The following is a 19064-nucleotide window of genomic DNA, read 5'->3' as shown; positions in this document are numbered from 1 at the left end:
CATTCTGAAGTTTGTGCATTAGTACAGCTTGACCTCTTGATCACTCTTCTTTTACACCCTTCATTTGGAGCACAAGGAGAGCTACACTGCAGTGCAAGCCAACAGACCCTGATTGCAAAACTCAGGCACACAGTGCATACGAGTACCCAACATGTAGAATACATACAGAGGCCATCATTCACAGAACTCTAAAGCAGATGAAGAAACAGGTAGGAAAACGTGTATAATTGGTGGTGGGTTTTGTTTTGTTTTGTCTAGAGCTGTGTATTACTCATGTGGCTAGGTGAAGAATAATAAAGTTTAGAATCCTGCGCAAAATCTGTATATGTTTTTGTTGGTTTTCACTGTCACATGGCCAGGGAGCATTAAAGTGTATATCCTGAGCACCCCCATAACATGAGTTTGTACTGTCTCCCACTGACACTCTGAAAAGTTTCTTTTCCTTGCACTTAATAAAGCAAGAATAATATCCATATAGTTTAAAATGTGTAATTTTCTCTCACTTTTGGAAGTCTACATTACCTTTTACAACCCCCACGCTCCTGTGAGTTACAGATCCCCATTTGTATTTGGGTGTAGTAACTGAGGTTTTCACATGAACTTTATCACCAATCTTGATGTGAGAAGGAGAACTCTGTGGTGGGAATCCTGGAAGTTTCAAAAATAAACTCATCACTTACTTTTTAAGCTTGCATTCTCCTTTGGCATACTGTACAGATACTTAGTATACCAGTGGTCCTCAAACCGTGGAACGTACAGCCCCAATGTTCAGAGGTAGGAAAGGGGAAAGTGTATGAGGCAGGGCCAAGTCACTCCTTATGGGGAGGGGAGGGCAGCGAGGGAGTGCCACATAGTCATGCACTGCTTCCAGACTAGCTCGGACCCCAACTGTGGTTCCATTTTGTCCCCAGCCAAGTTCCAGCTCCAGGCGCAGCTGCACTCGGTCCCCTTCTTTAGTCCCAGCCCAACTTTGGTCCCAACAGCAGATCAACTCCACCCCCTGCTCCAATTCCATTCCACCCGTCCCCCCAGCCAGTGTTTCCTCTAACCCCATCCCTAAGTCTGCCCCTCGCTCTAACTTCGGCGCAAGCTGCTCTACTGAGCCAACTGTGCAGTAATGGTCTGAGAACAGAGATTCCATTACAGGTAAGGGCGGTGTAACAGGCAAAGTTTGGGCACCACTATACTAAACAGTATTTAATGAATATTCAACTCACCAATTAGCTCAACGTGGATATATCTGACCCAGTAAGTGCCACCCTTTTGTTGCCAATCACATTGCACATTGAGATCATGCAGTCCATCTCGATCCAATTTAATAACTTTACCGACATCTCCTTCACAAACTTCCTCATAGGTCCTGCAGCATCTAACCATCATCCCCACCTAGATAAAACATGATAATAAATTCCAGAAAGCCTTCAGTTAAATGAGCACTTAGAGAAAAGAAACATTACACACAACTTTCACCACCATATTTACCTGAATGTTCTCTCGCACATACACAGCATAATCATCATTACTTAAGAAATCAGCTCGTTTCTTATACGTTTGGCTCTCTGTAACAACAGCACCACTAGACTGTGAAAGAACAAACCCAACAAACAGGGAGGTTTTAAAAGTGTGTAGTTACCTTTAGTACAAAGAAATAAGCACATTAGCAAGGATAGTGATATGCTAGATAACAAAGATAATGAAACAAAAAGAACAAGGATATGTAATTAATAATAGTTGCAATAGTGAAACAAGGAAACTGTGATGCAACACATTAAGGGGCTAATATTTAAGATCGCCTGCACTCGAAAGTCTGGCTTAGTACCAATGTTCCCTCTAATCTTTTGTAATCATGTGCACAATACATTTTTTTTGTGCACGGAGGCATGTGAGAATGTGCACCACCAGTAGAAACAAAAAACCTACCTGCGGGCATGCTGCAAATCAGAATCTTTCTCAAGGGCCACACAAGCACACAGCTTACAGGGAACACTGCTTAATACTCAGAAAAACTTGGAAGGCTAAAGTAGTGGCAAGTTTCCAGAACTCCTGAAGCAATATAAAAACTGCACCAAAAAAAGGGGCGGGAGGAGAAATCTTGGTGATATCAGAGATGTGAACAACTTGGGATCCTGCTTAATCAGTTAACCAATTAAACCTAACATTTAACCAGTTGACTGACTGAATGGGATTTCACATGCCTAGGTTATCTCTCTACATTATTTCCTCATAAGTTCTTCCTGTGAAGAAATGGTGGATGAAATTTTGGTAATATTATTATTTGTTTTATTCTTTGGGTATATCTACACTGTGAAAAACTCTGCTGCGTCCAGGGAACTCATTTGCTCTTCCGTTTTTGGGAAGAGCAAACGTACTCTTTTCGGGGAGCCCTGTCCACCTTGTTTTATGAGGAATAAGGGCTCTGCCGAAAGAGAAAGCTTTTCCACCATTTGGCCCCATCTAGACAGGGCCAAATGACGGAAAAGCCTCTTCTGGAAAAGCGATCGGAAAAAGCTATGCAAATTGCAGAGCGCAATTTGCGGAGCTTTTTCCGAAAAATGGCGATGGTGTAGACCTAGCCTTTGAGATTATAGATATGGCTAGTATTGTATACACTGAAATGTCTGGTTAACAGAAACAAAGTTGATAAATAGGGTGATACTACTCTTCCTGGGAAATTCTCTCTTTCAAGCTCTGAAGGTGTCAGCTAAGAAAACAGTGCAGGAAAAAACAGTGTAGGAAAAACTATTTCATTTTCAGTTACAATTCAAAAAAAAAGTTGTAATCTGAGCACTAAGTGTAAATGTTCTAAATGGCAAACTAAAGGCATATGCATAGAACCATAAATGTGCTCACGTTACCAATTATAATAATCTACCACTAAATCCAGGACTTATCTTCCTTCCATACAGTACACATCCTTTCCTGTTGTGATTATGAAATCAACCGCATGACAATACACCTTAGATACATGAATACAAGAAAACTAAAAAACTGCAGATATTCCTTTTGACTGTATATACCGATAAAACCTTTTAACTAAAATGATGCACAGATTTAGGGTTTCTGAAAGCATATAGAAAAAATAGTGCAATTCATATTCAGAATTTCTAAGAACGACACTTAGTTTTATAGGGAATGTTATAGTCTTTGCCTCTGAAATCCCTTTTTTAATTTAAAAAAAGTTATTTCACTTGTGGTTTTCAGTGCCATTCAAGTCATACTTTGAATAGCCAAAGTATCATTTTTATTTTTCAGTAAAATAATAAAGGGAAGGAGATGCACTTTTAAACTTCAAGTTCAGTTCAAGGTTGACATTTCCAGAATAGGCTAAATTTAATTTTTGCAGTCATTCCTGGTACCTGAAATATCCAACATACTGGTACATTGACATGCTTGTTAATGCACAATCAAAGTGTGTTGTCTAGTAGAAAAAAACCCCACAGATGTAGTCTGAGATATCTGAGTAGTAATTATGGTTTCCAATATAATACGGAAGAAAAAAGCCAACTAAAACGCCAATACACACAGGAGGTCTTTCAAAACTTGAAACGGTTGATAAACAGTTTGATGGGTGTACCACAACACCCTTATGCTACAGAAATCTGAGAGTGAAGACCATAATTACACATCTTGAAATCTGTGTATCATATTGTTAATCAATCAACTTTTGAATTACTCTAAATACTAACAACAGGACAAGCAGCCTCAGCTTCTTCCACATCTTCCACTATCTCCTCATCTGAATATTCATCAGAAACAGTGTCAGCATCCGAGAGATCAGTAATCTGGACATCAGGGTGATCCAACAGCCAACCAACCAAGGCTTCCACTCCTAGCAGACAAAACAAAAAGCCAACCAAATAAATATGGGCTTCTTTGGCATCCATTCAGAAGTTTTAGTTTTCTGTACTAATAGCACTTTAGTATGTAAAGTACCTGGTAATCCAGAAGCACTTCCAGAGGTTCCTGAAAGTGACTTCAGTGCAAATTCAATATTTTTTCTAGGAAACCCCATTTCCATAAGCTGAACTACAATAGGTAGAGGTGGAATGGGAGACTGCTTGCGTTTCTTTACTTTTGCAGGTCGGATATGCTGTACTGCAACAGGTGTTGTAGCCTCACTGGAGCTACAGTCTTCAAACAGTGGTGTGGAAGGATGCGTGGACTCTACAGCTAGATACTGACACACCGCCAAAGCAGCAGCCTAAATGAAGAGAAGGTAACACACACTGAAGCTAAGTACAACAGGCAATCTACAGGTATTGTACAGTATATGTTTGGCTTTATTTACAGAATCTTTGAAACATGAAAATGGTATAAAATAATAGTCATCCACATGAATTTGAATTAGAGTGATGAGTATAAAGTTTTAAATGAGGAAAGACAACTAAATGTACCTCAAGCTCTTGTTTATCAAATATTGCTTTCACAGGCGATGGCTGGGTAGCAGCTGTCAGAAGCTGCTGTAAGAGGATCATGGGAGGCTGAGGTCCTTCAGGAGACATATCTCCTATGTCAGGGGATGCAACCGCTCCATCCTCTGAAACAAAGGAGTTTTACCCAATAAAGATTAATATGAGGTGAGTTATGCTGAGTTAAGTGTGGCTCAAATGTATAAAGAATGAGTTCCACCACCTTCCGCCTCAAAATCGGATGTGTATTTAGAGGGAAGCATGTACAGTACAGCACATTTCCTGAACACAAGCCTCAAGAGAGTTAAACTCTTAATTAAACACTAGTTTATTACCATATCTAGAGCTTGTCTAGGAGAAACCACGTAAGAATGCAACCTTAAGTCCATTATCTTACCAGATCACCTGACTTAATATTACAAAAAGAAGCATGCTAAGCCCTTGGCAAATACTTGGCATAATTCTTCAATTACTTCCCCACTCTAATGCTGAGACTCTCCCTAACAAAAGGTGAAACAAAAGACAGGACTATGCAGCACTTTAAAGACTAACAAGATGGTTTATTAGGTGATGAGCTTTCGTGGGCCAGACCCACTTCCGCAGATCAAATTGTGAAAGAAAATTGGCACGATCATATACATCAAAGGGGTACAATCAAAAAATGTGAACACACATAAAAAGGACAAACCAAATTTCAGAAGAGAGGGGATGAGGGGGGAGGTTAATGTCTGTGAGCTAATGATATTAGAAGTGATAATTGGGGAAGCTATCTTTGTAATGGGTAAGATAATAAGCATCGTTGTTGATGCCCAGTCATAAAGTATCAAATTTAAGCATGAATGACAGTTAAGAGGTTTCTCTTTGAAGTCTTGTGTTAAAATTTCTTTGAAGCAGGATGCAGGTAGTCAAATCGTTGAGACAATGCCCTTTCTGGTTGAAATGACAAGAAACTTTTTTCTTAGTGAAACTGTCTGACAAAGAATGAATGCACACAAAACAGATATCAGACAGTTTCACAAAGAAAAAAGTGTTTCTTGCCATTTCAACCAGAAAGGACATTGTCTCAACGACTTGACTACCTGCATCCTGCTTCAAAGACATTTTAAACTAGGGTTAACCTTGCAAATGACATTTTATTTTGAAGACTGATAACCAGCAAGAGGTTAAATACTGCTTCACGAATGGCTAGCAGGTCAACAATCCTTTTAAAATAAAAAGCTGTACCTGTAGGAAGTGATCCAACCTCTTGTACAGCTGGTTGAGATAAGATCTGCCTTAATTTATCCTGATGAGAAAGCAGTGCTCGACCTGCTTTCAGTATGTACAGTTTTAGCTGTTGGCATCTCAGCAAATCCAAATCCACTTGACCTATCAAAAACAGTGAAAAGCCATTCAGACAGCAATAGTATTCCAAGTAACAAAGGCAAACATTTATTTTTACAATCTCAGGATCCCATCACAAAACCACATTTTTTTAGCACACCAAGTCATGAATGGCAGTCACTCTTCCATTCAAGATACAAACTAGATTCCCTCTGCAGTGCCTACATGCAGTCCCTTAAGTACATTCATTTACTTCAACATACAATTCTTACTACCACTTACATGAATGCATATGCTCCACTTTGCAGTATCGCTACCTATTCATAAAAAAAAACAATCTTCCATAGAACTACTGTACATCCCTGAAATTTAACAATATTTTCCAGAGATGGGCTAATGTATGACAAACCGGAAACTGTACCTGAAAGACCCTGGTTAGGACACTTCATTCTGTGTTTTTCTATTTTACTTCCAGCCAAGTTTACCAGCTGAGCCCAGACGGACAACATGGGTTCAGTAAATGGTAAGTTGTTCACCCTAAAAGCCACCACAGGAAGCTAGAAGAAACAAAAAAAGTCAAGTATTTTTCATATCTTTAGAAATGCATAAAAATGTATGGATTGTTTCTATTTCAAGAGGATAAACCAAGCTTAATTGCTCTTTATCAGGGACAAAGATGACTTATGCCTCTAAACTCATCGAAAATAGAGGAGCTGCCAGGACTATAGTCGTAAGCAGAATGCCTGAGAGACTGCAGTATCACAGGTAGAAATGAAAAGCAGACAGTGTGAGGGACGACTGAAACCCCTACAAAAAACAGGACTATGTAGCACTTTAAAGACTAACAAGACGGTTTGTTAGGGGATGAGCTTTCGTGGGCCAGACCCACTTCCTCAGATCAAATAGTGGAAGAAAATTGTCACAACCATATATACCAAAGGATACAATTTAAAAAATGAACACATATGAAAAGGACAAATCAAATTTCAGAACAGAAGGAGGATGGGGGAGGAGGTAAATGTCTGTGAACTAATGATATTAGAGGTGGTAATTGAGGAAGCTATCTTTGTAATGGGTAAAATAATTAGTGACTTTATTCAAACGTAGGTGTATAGTGTCGAATTTAAGCATGAATGACAGTTCAGAGGATTCTCTTTCAAGTAATCAAATCGTTGATGAGCAGGAATGTGTGTTGATCGGAATAGCAAAAGAAACTACACTGTCTCCTTAAAAGCCTCCCTACAGCTACTCGGGAACAAATCCACACACAAACACCTTCTGACCCCCGACCAGGATTGTTCTATCTGCTTCCCAAAATCCATAAACCTGGACACCCCGGACATCCCATCATCTCTGGTATCGGCACGCTCACTACTGGTTTATCCAGCTATGTAGACTCTCTTCTCAAACCCTACGCAACCAACACCCCCAGCTATCTCTGAGCTACTACTGACTTCCTAAAGAAACTACAAAACATCGATAACCTCCCCAATAACACCATCCTTGCCACCATGGATGTAGAAGCTCTATACACCAACATCCCACATGAAGACGGATTACAAGCAATTAGAAACACTATCCCAGAGGACACCACTGCCAATCTGATAGCAGACCTATGTAACTTTGTTCTCACCCACAATTATTTCCAGTTTGAGAACAACCTATACCTCCAGATCAGCAGCACAGCCATGGGTACACGCATGGCCCCACAGTATGCTAATATCTTTATGGCTGAATTAGAACAACGTTTCCTCAACTCCCATCCCTTTTTACCCCTTCTCTACTTACGCTACATCGATGACATCTTTATGATCTGGACGCATGGCCAAGCAACACTGGAGACATTCCACAGAGATTTTAACAACCTACACCCCCACCATCAATCTCAGCCTGGACCATTCTACACGAGAGATCCATTTCCTGGACACCACAGTGCAAATCAGCAATGGAAAATTAGACACCACTCTCTACAGAAAACCCACTGACTCATACAGTTACCTACATGCATCCAGCTCCCATCCAGAACACACCATACAATCCATCGTCTATAGCCAAGCCCTTCGATACAACCGCATCTGTTCTAATCCCACTGACAGAGACCAGAAGCTTCAGGATCTCTACCAAGCATTTATAAACCTCAACTACCCACCCGGAGAAATAAAAAAGCAAATTAAAAGAGCCAGACGAATACCTAGAAACCAACTACTTCAAGACAGACCCAAGAAAACCAACACAACACCACTTGTCATCACCTACAGCCCCCACCTTAAACCTGTCCAACACATTATCAATAAACTACAGCCTATACTTGAACAGGATTCTCCCAGAGCCTCTTGGAGTCAGACCCATAGTCTCCTATAGACAACCACCTAACCTCAAGATGATTCTTACCAACAACCACAGGACATACCACACTAATACCAACCCTGGTACCTTCCCTTGCAACAAACCCCGCTGCCAGCTTTGTCCACATATTCACTCTGCTGATACCATTATTGGACCTAACCAAGTGAGTTATAAGTTCAAGAACACATATTCCTGCGCATCCAGAAACATAATTTATGCTTTCATGTGCCAAAAATGTCTGTCTGCTATGTACACTGGACAAACGTCTCAGACACTTCGCCAAAAGATCAATGCCCACAAAACAGATATCATACAGGATCACAAAGAAAAAACAGTTTCTTGCCATTTCAACGAGAAAGGACATTGTCTCAACGACTTTTATAATGGAGATTGCCTATCTCCTAGAACTGGAAGGGACCTTGAAAGGTCATTGAGTGCAGTCCCCTACCTTCACAGCAGGACCAAATACCATCCCTGACAAATTTTTGCCCCAAATCCCTAAATGGCCTCTGCAAGGATTGAACTCACAACCCTGGGTTTAGCAGGCCAATGCTCCAACCACTGAGCTATCCCTATCTGCATCCTGCTTCAAAGGCCTTTTAAGACTACACTTGAAAGAGAATCTTCTGAACTGTCATTCATGCTTCAATTCAACACTTTACACTTAAGTTTGAATAAAGACATTAATTATCTTACCCATTACAAAGATAGCTTCCCCAATTACCACCTCTAATATCATTAGCTCACAGACATTTACCTCCCTCCCTATCCCCTTCTGTTCTGAAATTTGATTTGGCCTTTTCATGTGTTCATTTTTTTTAATTGTATCCTTTGGTATATATGGTTGTGACTACTTTCTTCCACTATTTGATCTGAGGAAGTGGGTCTGGCCCACGAAAGCTCATCATCTAATAAACCATCTTGTTAGTCTTTAAAGTGCTACATAGTCCTGTTTTTTGTTTCAGCTACACCAGACTAACATGGCTACATTTCTCTCACTATTCTGAAACCCCTACAACAGAGTGGAGCTTTAAGTGCACAGGAGCCTCTTATTCTGTGATTTCACCAGGCAAAAAAATTCTGTTAACTTAAGTAAAATCCTTGTGAAGACTAGGCAATTTCTATTATTCACACTAGTTAGCACATGAGACTACATGTATCCCAGTCTAACTCAACTTGCTCACATGAAAACTACAAGCTATCTTCATTACAATTTAACTTTGAATTCACACTTTAACCAGTGAAGACAGCTAAACTGAGTTTATGTTTATTTTTATACACACACACACACACACACACACACACACACACACACACGCGCACACACGGCTTGACAAATTATACAATCTACTCGCCCATGGCAAGTAGATTGTAACCCGAAAGAGCTGGGTTCTGGCAATCCATCGCCGGACAGTGCAGCTGGCGAGCGGGGCTCACTGCAGTTTGGTGAGCCGTGTGTGTGGTGTTTTTTTTTTTTTTTTTTTTTTTCATATTAATGATAAGGCCCTGGAAACACATGCATGAAGACTTCCTTGATCTGCATATGAACAAGGACTAAAATGCACAGTTGTGGGACTGGCAGATGTATACTCCTGGAACAAATAGTTTTGTATAGTATACCGCCTAGTCACTGGTCAGCCTGACCTTTGTAAAAGAGTCATCTTAAATTTGTTTCACAAAAAAAAAAAAGTCATCACAGTTTTCCTGTTTTCTGTAGTATTAAAGAGCCAAGATTAGCATACTTACTGGTTTTAATTGACTTAAGGGGCACACTCTGCACAATCGCATGTCATAGAATTGAACAGTGATTTTTCCTTTTGGTGTGATACGTGTGACTGTGCCTTCTCCAAATTCATCATGAACTACTTGTCCACCTAATCTCAAGCGACTGTCTATTCCGCCAATCACTGCCAGTACTGCCATTAGGCCTCCCACCTCTGGATTCTCAGAATCAGTGAAGTAGTCTTCTAAAGCAGCCTGAAAATGAATAGTAAAGATAACTGTAGGGAGAAAACTATTACTTTTATCTATTTCATAAAAAATAATTTATATAGAAATTAATCCAGTTGAAAAAGTTACACTACAAAAAATATTTTTGTAGTAAATAACTTAATTTTACAACTTTCACACTGTTAAACGAGTTTTAAAATTTAAAAAAACATTACAAATTAACACTTCTATAGAAAAATGAGCTAATTTTAAAACGTGGAAACTACCCCTTCTGACTGTTTTCCTGCAAAGATGTGGGTGATGGAGGTTAGTTGAGAGTTGATGTACTTGTTTATGAGTCCATTCCACTGGCTTAGTGAATGGAGCGTCCTCAGCAGTGCCACTATCTCCTCTGCCAAAGTACTACTGTGAGTTGCAGTTAGAGATGCTTGAGGCCTGGCCTTCCTCCTCCTCAGAGTAGATTCTGAAAAGAAATAGATCAGCTGCTGAGATTTTGCTATGACATGAAAAATAAATTAAACCATTCAAGGAAAAAAAATTTGCTCTACCTCTGAGTAGTGGGATATCTGAAGAACAAGTACTAAGTAGGCTTCCTAAGAAACCAAATAGTTTTTCCACAAGAAATTTCATGTCTCTTGACCTTTCCGTTTTGTCCCAGGATGGAAGTACTGCTTTTAATAAATGCACAGCAAGGATCTAAAAGGAGATATTGGAGTTAGAATTATTTCAAGCCATTTGAACAAATAAGTTCTATAGGATCAGAGATCTAAAAAGGAGAAATAGCTAAACAGAGCTATCTCTTGTGTTCTTCTCTAGAATGTTGGCTACTAAAACTTAATAGTCCAGAGCTATCTAGTAATTTTCTCACTTATTTGCCCACACAGCAATACTAAGAGAAACTGTGCTAATTTAATACTTGCAGTATTGTACAGTAATTCCTCATTTAACACATGCCTGCTTAACTCATTTTCACGATAGCAAGATTTTTTTTTTTTTTTTAAAGGAACATTTTTCGAACAACATGACCCATCCCCGCAAAAACACGATTTCTCCTACCGGCCGGTCGCCGGCAGTTGCGCAGGGCTTCCCCTGCCTCCCTGCAAAGCAGCAGAGGTTCATCGCTTGCCACGCCATTCCCCATCAACCCCCTCTGGCTGGATGCCTCACGTCCGGCAAGGAGAGGACGCCGGGGAACAGCACGGCGAGCGGCAGGGGAAGCCCTGTGCAGTTGCCAGTGACTGGCCAGCTGGGGAAACCCAGTCGCCGGCTGTAAACGGGGGGTGGAGGAGAGGGAGCAAAGAATCCCCAGAGGGGGTCGCCGGGGAATGGTGCGGCGAGCAGCGAACCTCGGGAGGCAGGGGGAAGCCCAGGGCTGCATGCAGCATTTGAAAGCGGCAGCACCACTTTGAAGTATGTCTTCCTCTCCTCCTCCTCCTCTCCCCCCCCCCCCCCCCCCCCGCTGCCTCTTTTTGATAGAGGCAGCAAGGGGAAAAACAAGGAGGGGGGAAGCAACTAGTTGACTAGTCTGTTGACTGAAGCATTTGCTTACTGGCTAGTTGACTAGTCGTTCACATCCCTACTAATGATGTAACGTATCAGTGCAAACAGCAACCAGAACAATGTCTGAGGAACTTTTGTATGTAGCCAAGGCCTACTGTACAGTGTAAAAAGCAGCTTGAAATGAACAGCTAACTCTTCTGATATTCTACAGGAAACCAACTAGGAATGAAAGGCAGGCTTAGTATCACATTCTTCAGCTTAGAAAATAACTATGCATCTGCATTGTAAGTTAGAAAATTGATTTTCTTTCTGGGAATTAACTCCCTTAGTCTGATACAAGTAGGCTGCATCTTTCTTGCATTATACACGTAAGACAGCACAGGTATGTATTCAGGGCCCAGAACTTGAGTTTTGTCACCATCCACTCCCTACCCTCCAGGGCTCTGAGCCTCAGGAGAAGGTGGGAAGGTTGCTTATTAAACCAGATTATGCTCCCATCATTAATGACAACCCTGTCTTTTGAGTCCTGGACATGAAGATGTGTGTCTAAATAAATACTTTTTTTTGAGTACAGAGTGTGAAACCAGTGGACCAACACAAGCTATCCACACTGAACCTGGAAGCATGACATCTGCAGTCATGGAGCCAATTCATGACAGCTCTCTGTGGCTCCCAGGAAGGCCCCCTCACAAATGGAGCTCCTTTTGACTTTTTGCAGCTCCATTAGTTCAAGCATGGTGAGGAATCTCTTGTCCCTCACTCCTGGAAGACGAAGGAAGAAATGCTCTCTATATCCGCAAAACTGGCTTCAAAACTGGGGTATGAAAAAGCAGCAGAGTTGAAAAACCACTGTGTTTAGCTGACTGGAGACAGAATCTCATAGGGGTAAAAAACACAATTTAAATCCTGCATAAGTGCATCTGAACTGCTTTTGGTATATGCTGAAAGTCATAGCCTAAATGTATCAGGTTGAAGAGATCAGAATCCCGTTTATATATTCCTGTCCCAAGGTCCCATTAGTGGAGAATTATGCATTTAAATCTTGTGTACAGAAAATAAGTATTTGCAATACAAAAGCTGCTCACACAAAAGAGCCATACACTGATTAGGGATGTGAAAGTTTAACCAGTAAGCATCACCCTTAATGGATGCCCATTAATTGTTAGCAGCTTGAGCAGCTCCCCACCTGCCGTAAGCAGTTAACCAATTAGACAAGATTTTACAACTTTATCACTGATATGTCACATATGACTGCTAACTCCTTCTTGCAGATTGTTTTAGATCACTTACATTTTGTCACTAACATGAATGCAAAGATATAGTATATAAATAAAAAAGGACATATGAACTAAGCAATTGGATTATTTTATTTAAAATAGCTTGAGTTTTTCTTTACCTGTTTGTGGAGGTTAGAGACTCTCTGCATAGCCAGGTCACCTCCCTTCTTAGCAGCCTTTACTATTAGACCCATAATAGCCAACCCACTCTCCCTCTCTCCCCCACATTGAATATTTCACATCACATAGCTACATAGTATTAACTTACAGGAAGATTTTAAAAGCAACAACATTCTGATATTACCTTTTCTCCAACTCAAGAAAATAAGTCACCTCCAAAACTGTACATTTTAAACTGTACTGTATCAAGACAAAAACCTCCCAATTTTACTGCATGTGAAAATTATCTGGAAACACATTACCTGTCTCTGTAGTGATGCAGCAGTGAAAGATTCATGCCCCTCCACAATTTTCATTAGCAAAGTTATCCACTGAGATGTGCTCAGAGTGCTGCACATCTGAGGCATGAGTGCTATACTACGAATGAATCCTAATGTGCACCAGCTTCTATGTTGCTCTTTATAAACCAACTTATTTGGCAAGGAAGCTGGAAATAAAAATACATGAACAGTTGACTTTTCTGCCAATTGTACCACAATTTCTCAAAGTAATCCACTTGATTAGCCAGGTCTTAAAACTCTGCTACAAAATTGCCCTTAAATATAAAGTTAATTAACTGACTTCTAATTTGGTTGAAGACCATTAGGAAAAGGAAAGCGAATATCTATTGTGAGTAAATTTTCACCCACATTCTGACCGTAACGCCTTAAAAATCAGACCATTTTGGAGAAATAGCTTGAAATTGCTATTATAGAGATGACTCAACAACAAACATAGTATTTACCTTATTATAAAGTAAGGTTGTCCCTCCTAACCTGAAAATTCCTTTTTTGCTTAGATTTCTTATCATAGGATCTATTTACAGGTTGGAAGGTATGAACTTTGTATAGTGTGCAGTACACCAGCACTAACAAAGAAATGCATCTTGTCCTCAAAACAATGTAATGTTTCCAAAAATATGTAAAGCTTTAATGCTATGAGAAGGTCTAAATGTGTTACTGAACTTTGACCTAGCTACAAAGAATTAAATAAAGGAAAGATTGCAAAATCAGGTAAGATATGCTGCTGTAGAATGGAGAGATTTACAGGGTTAGACTACGTCACATCTCACATACTTGATTTATCTATCGTACCACTCTCCACCAACATGCGAAGCAATCCACACAAAGTTCTGGTGGCATCATTCTGCATTACTTCAGCATGGACTCCAGCAGAGAGAGACAGTGTCTGTAACAGGTTCACAGTACTCATCAGCATCATGGAAGTGGGGTGAAGATTCCTCTCAGCTTGTTCTCCTTCTGAAGCAAGAGACATAAGATAAAATTACTTTAGTAAGTAGGTAACACAGTAAACAAAATATTATGAAAAAGATAAAGAACTGCAGTTCTTCAAGATGTATGTCCCTATGGGTGCTCCACTTCAGGTGCACATGAAACTCTTGAACCTTTGATTAGAGATTTTCCACTAGTAGTGCTGTTTGGCATATGTGTGTGCCTTATGCCTCCTCACAGTGGACACTGAGGTTATAAGATGTGCAAACAAATCTCTCTCAATCCATTCATCACAGAGGACAGTCTAAAGCAGAGAGGAATATTGGGAACACCTTCAGGGGGACACACCTCAAAGAACTGAAGTTAGTGCACAAGATGAGTAACCTCTTCTTCAAGTACTATCTCTGTGGGTTCTTCACTTCAAGTAACTTTTGAGAAGTTTCTCCTGAAGCCAGAGAGAACATTGGAACTGAAGACAGTACTGCAGTACAAACTTCCACATCAGATTTGACAGCATGACTTATAATGTAGTGCTTTGAAAATGCAAGTATGGAAGCCATATTCAGTAAAACTCCAATTGTCTGGCATCCAGTGGTCCAACACTCCCGACAGTCCAGCACCAACTGGAACCCGGAAACGCTTCAGCCAGCCGGACAATTGGAGCTGCTCCGCACCGCTTCCCTAAGTCTGCTGCTCCACATTGCTTTCCCAAGTCTGCTGCTGCCGCTGCTGAAACTGACCAGCAGCGGACTTGGGGAAGCTGCAGAGCAGAGCAGCTGGGGTGCTACCGGGCGCCGAGCAGGGAGGTGAGGGGCAGCGCTGCGGGACCAACCAGGCAGCAACCCAGCTGCTCTGCCCATGGCTTCCCCAAGTCCGCCGCTCGTCAGTTTCAGCAGCAGCAGACCTGGGAAAGCCATGGGGCAAAGCAGCTGGGGTGCTAGTCACATGTAGCTATTTGGCAGGAAATAAGCAGTCATGAAGACATGGTACTCCCCTAAATAACTAACACACAGACTGATTCCTGGTGAAAAGTAGCCTGGCAAGCCAGGCATATGATGCCAGGAAGACCAAGTTCCTCAAGGAGAAAGAGAGGAAGGAAAAATACTAATCCTCTTGCTACTAAAAATCACTAACTAGAACTAATATTAACAATAAACTGTACTAAGCAATCTTAAACTATAAGAAAAATACCAAATAGTGGAGGCACACTCAATGTGAGCATGCTAGAGCTCTGTCTCAGGCCAAGACAGTACAGAAGCAAGTAACGCTGGTTCACCTATACATCCCAATATGGCCTCAGGGTCCAGCACATGGGAGGCATAGGGCACATGAGCAGGTCAAACAAGCATTGCTAGCATAGCATCTCTCTTCAGGTACACAAGAGACAATGAAACGCCTGAAGTAGAGAATCCATCAGGGCACTACTTGAAGATTATTTTTGTAATGCTTATTATGGAAAGCATCCTATATTTCAACTACTATGGTATAAATTGCAAGTCATCATGTAATACCAGTGCATATTTCCAAGCTCTTTCCACAGCATCATTTACTCCATAACACACATTTCAAAAAGATGAAATTCAGAGTAATTCCAAAAAAGACAGATGTGACAAACAAGACACTTCATAGGAATATTTATTACAATTCCTGCACTAGAATTATCACCATCATATTCAGATGTGCCTGCCATGACACTGACCAACTGCGATGATTTCAGTGCTGCGTTCCCCTCCTTCCGAAATGCATGCTCAGCAGATGCCATGCAAACCCACCTTCCAATCCCTTCAAAATAGCTTTGGCTATGTTGTAAGAGGTACATCCGCCACATATAAATTTACACCAAATTAAAGAAAAAGCTTTTCAGATAATTTTTTTCCTGATGTGAAATGGGTTTTGCTGATCTTACAAAGTCTTAACACTGAAGATTCAGAAAGAGGTCTGCCTCAGTTTTACCCAAGTACTTTTTCTTACCAGAATCATCCTCTGTATCAGAATCCTCTGCTGTGGGTTGAGCTGCAGGTGGTGGCTCAGCCAGTTTGAGATCATATTTTCCTTCCTTTCCCATTCTGTAAGAATTTGTACTGCCAGTGTCCCATTGAACCCTAATCCAGCCATCCTCTCCCAGTTCTCCAATCACACGACCCAAGCCTGGAGGGGGCCCATCCTGAAAGAAGAGATGCTCAGTCAACAAATAATTCAAATCCATGCCAATAATGGGATGGACTCTGTTATACAATGTCTCACTAACCACCAAACTTGTGAGAGCACATACCTAGGGATGTCAGCATGTAGTCAACTACATGCTTAACTGATAAAAAGAGGTTTATTGGTTAACCCTGTTGACACCACATATATTACCCCCTTTCTGCATCTATCAGAGGAAATAGGGGGGGAAGAGGAGAGAAGGCAGGAGCCAGTGCCTCAGGGGAGCCAGCACAGCTTCTGTCCATGGGGAGCTCGGGCCTCCCACAGACACGGATGTCAGAGCAGGAGCCTGGCTGCACAGGTAGCTGTTCTTTTTAAACTGGCTCCCCTTGCAGGCCAGCTCCTGCCTGCCATCCTGTGCTGCTGCCTTTGATACAGAGGCAGCAGCATGGGATGGATGGGGGTACCCTGGGAGTGGGGACCAGGGCACACTGGCTGCCAACCCTGACCTTGGGGACTATTGAATAATTGTGTAACTGATAATATTTTGTGCGATTACACCAATTATTCAATTACACGGTACCCAACATCCCTAGCATGTACTGTAAAATAAAATAACCCAAAGTATTTTTTCAAAACTCTTGGAATATTTTCACTTTCATATCCTAGAAATGTCATATAAAATATTTTCAGATTAGAATTATTTTTAATTCAGATGGCAATCAGCAATAAGCAACATTGCTATTTTAAAAAATACAATAAAACATTTAACACATTGTCCAAGTTCCTTACACCAGATGCATTTCCATGATGCTGCACTCAACTGAACAATTGAACCTGCTTCCTTTTAGTGATTATTAATAGAGGAAAGTTACAATGAAAAAGAATTTACTCTACAGATAAAAATTAGATCTATTAAAGGTTGGACCTCCCTGGTCCCAAACGAGGGAGTTTGCCAGACCAGGGGAGGTCAATTCTGGTCTTCCCTCACCCCTCTCCCCTTCCCCCCACAGCCTCCAGCCCTGGCAGGGCTGCTGCCCTCTCCACATCCTCTCCCCACTATAGCAGGGCTGCTGGAATCCCAGCCCTGGCTGACCACTCGTCCTCCTGCCTGACTCCTGGCCACCAGGGCTCTCTGCCAGACAATGGATGTTGCCAGACCAGAGAGTCCTGGTTTTTTAAAGGTTCTACTTGTATCATGTTACGTACTTGGCTTTTTGTTGTCTAATAACTTGTAAATGATGTCATTGACTTAATGAGTCCAGTAATACTGCTGGTAGACTGATAAAACATATTACAAAACGAAACTGGAACACAATTTTGTACCTGATCACCCCATTTCCAATCTACCCCTCTCATCACCCTGGTGCCAATTTTCATCATAGCTGCCAACTCTGGCCCCGACACAGGGAGTTGAACTGGTGTGGTTTCCTTCCTTGACTCTTCCAAAACTGTGGCTGAAGCTCCCCGAGAAGAGGCAATCATATCGTCTTCAACATTGTCAGAACTAGGCCCTAAAGGAAACGTCCATAAGAAACAAAGATCGCTTGAAACTTAAGACATTACCTTTGTCACACTAGTACTTATCACATTAACACCTAAAATGAGAAGTTAGTATTCAGAAGGCAGGAGTTAACAAGTGGTATAATCATTCTAGTTTTTAAAAATTCTGAAATTAGGGTTTTGAAAATAAAGGTCATCATACCACATTTTTTGTTTAAAATAATACAGACGGATGGAAGAAATACTAGGGTGATGAGGTCCAGCATCCACGCAGGTCTAGAGGTAGAATATGTTACACACATCTTAACTACTATTTTTTGACCAGTGAAAAAGCACTAGAAAATGGTTGCAGAGCTGTTGGTAAAGATACAGTCAATCAACTGTTGCACAGTAATATAGCAACACGAAACCAGAAATCTGTACATGATAGTCTACAGGTTCAGCTAGAAGTATAAGCACATGAAAACGTTTCAAAAAACCCAGTCTCACTCCTAGTAAACAGAGCTAGAAGCACAGCTAAGGGTAATTTTGGAGAAAAGAACAAGTACTATTTAACCTTCATATAATGTAAATGTAGCAATAGTGATGAAGAAAGGGAATTTGGATCATTCAAGTGAAAAAATAACCTATCAATGTAAGAGTTCACATTCCTAGACTATTTTCAGACTTCATCTAGAAAGAAATGAATGCAGCAAGACAAGCTTAAGTCAACTCTCTGCTGTATTGTAGATAAAATCTGGTTGTTGTGGGGTAAAAGTGAGTGTGAGCCTTTCAATAACTTACTAATAAATTTACCATTTGTATACAAAAGTCTAAGTAAACTTATACATTTAAATTCTCTCCCCATAATCCACCATTGTTTTGAGATCAGAAATTCAAGTGCTCTGAGCTCAGGTACTGCTTATCTCCTCAGTAAGGATTATCATAACATAACAATAGGTGATGACACCAATGTGAAAAAAGGGAGAAAAATGAGAGAGTCCACAAAGAGCCATACTACAGTAAAACTCCATTAGTCCGGCATCCAATGCTCCGGGACTCCTGATGGTCCGGCACCATCAGGAACCCGGAAGTGCTGGGGCAGCCGGACAGGCTTCCCCTGTTCAGCTGCTGCTGAAACTGACCAGCAGCTGAATCGGGGAAGCCGGGAGCAGAGCAGCTGGAGGGCTGCCGGGTTGGTCCCGCAGCGCCAGAGGACAGCGCTGCAGGACCAACCCGGC

At 41.1% G+C, this 19064-nt stretch overlaps 1 protein-coding gene across 5 annotated transcripts in view; it reads right to left on the bottom strand.

Annotated features, from left to right (window-relative positions):
- HERC2 (HECT and RLD domain containing E3 ubiquitin protein ligase 2) overlaps positions 1–19064 on the bottom strand; it is a 201837-nt gene that overhangs the window by 83680 nt on the left and 99093 nt on the right. For 4 of the 5 annotated variants that reach the window (XM_075916267.1, XM_075916286.1, XM_075916295.1 and 1 more), the window contains exons 36-50: positions 17668–17855; positions 16168–16360; positions 14041–14223; positions 13228–13412; positions 10577–10724; positions 10295–10491; positions 9825–10055; positions 6154–6289; positions 5634–5777; positions 4395–4537; positions 3934–4201; positions 3687–3829; positions 1483–1581; positions 1218–1386; positions 523–648 (exon numbers count right to left, since the gene is read on the bottom strand). In XM_075916267.1, coding sequence (XP_075772382.1) covers positions 523–648; positions 1218–1386; positions 1483–1581; positions 3687–3829; positions 3934–4201; positions 4395–4537; positions 5634–5777; positions 6154–6289; positions 9825–10055; positions 10295–10491; positions 10577–10724; positions 13228–13412; positions 14041–14223; positions 16168–16360; positions 17668–17855 — 2553 coding nt within the window. The remainder of the gene's footprint in view (positions 1–522; positions 649–1217; positions 1387–1482; positions 1582–3686; positions 3830–3933; positions 4202–4394; positions 4538–5633; positions 5778–6153; positions 6290–9824; positions 10056–10294; positions 10492–10576; positions 10725–13227; positions 13413–14040; positions 14224–16167; positions 16361–17667; positions 17856–19064) is intronic. The other variant, XM_075916303.1, reaches the window with a different exon arrangement.

The sequence above is a fragment of the Pelodiscus sinensis genome, chromosome 1 (genome assembly GCF_049634645.1).
Source record: "Pelodiscus sinensis isolate JC-2024 chromosome 1, ASM4963464v1, whole genome shotgun sequence".
NCBI lineage: Eukaryota > Metazoa > Chordata > Testudines > Trionychidae > Pelodiscus > Pelodiscus sinensis.
Note: the sequence above shows the minus strand (reverse complement) of the source record. Positions and strands in the feature narration are given on the sequence as shown.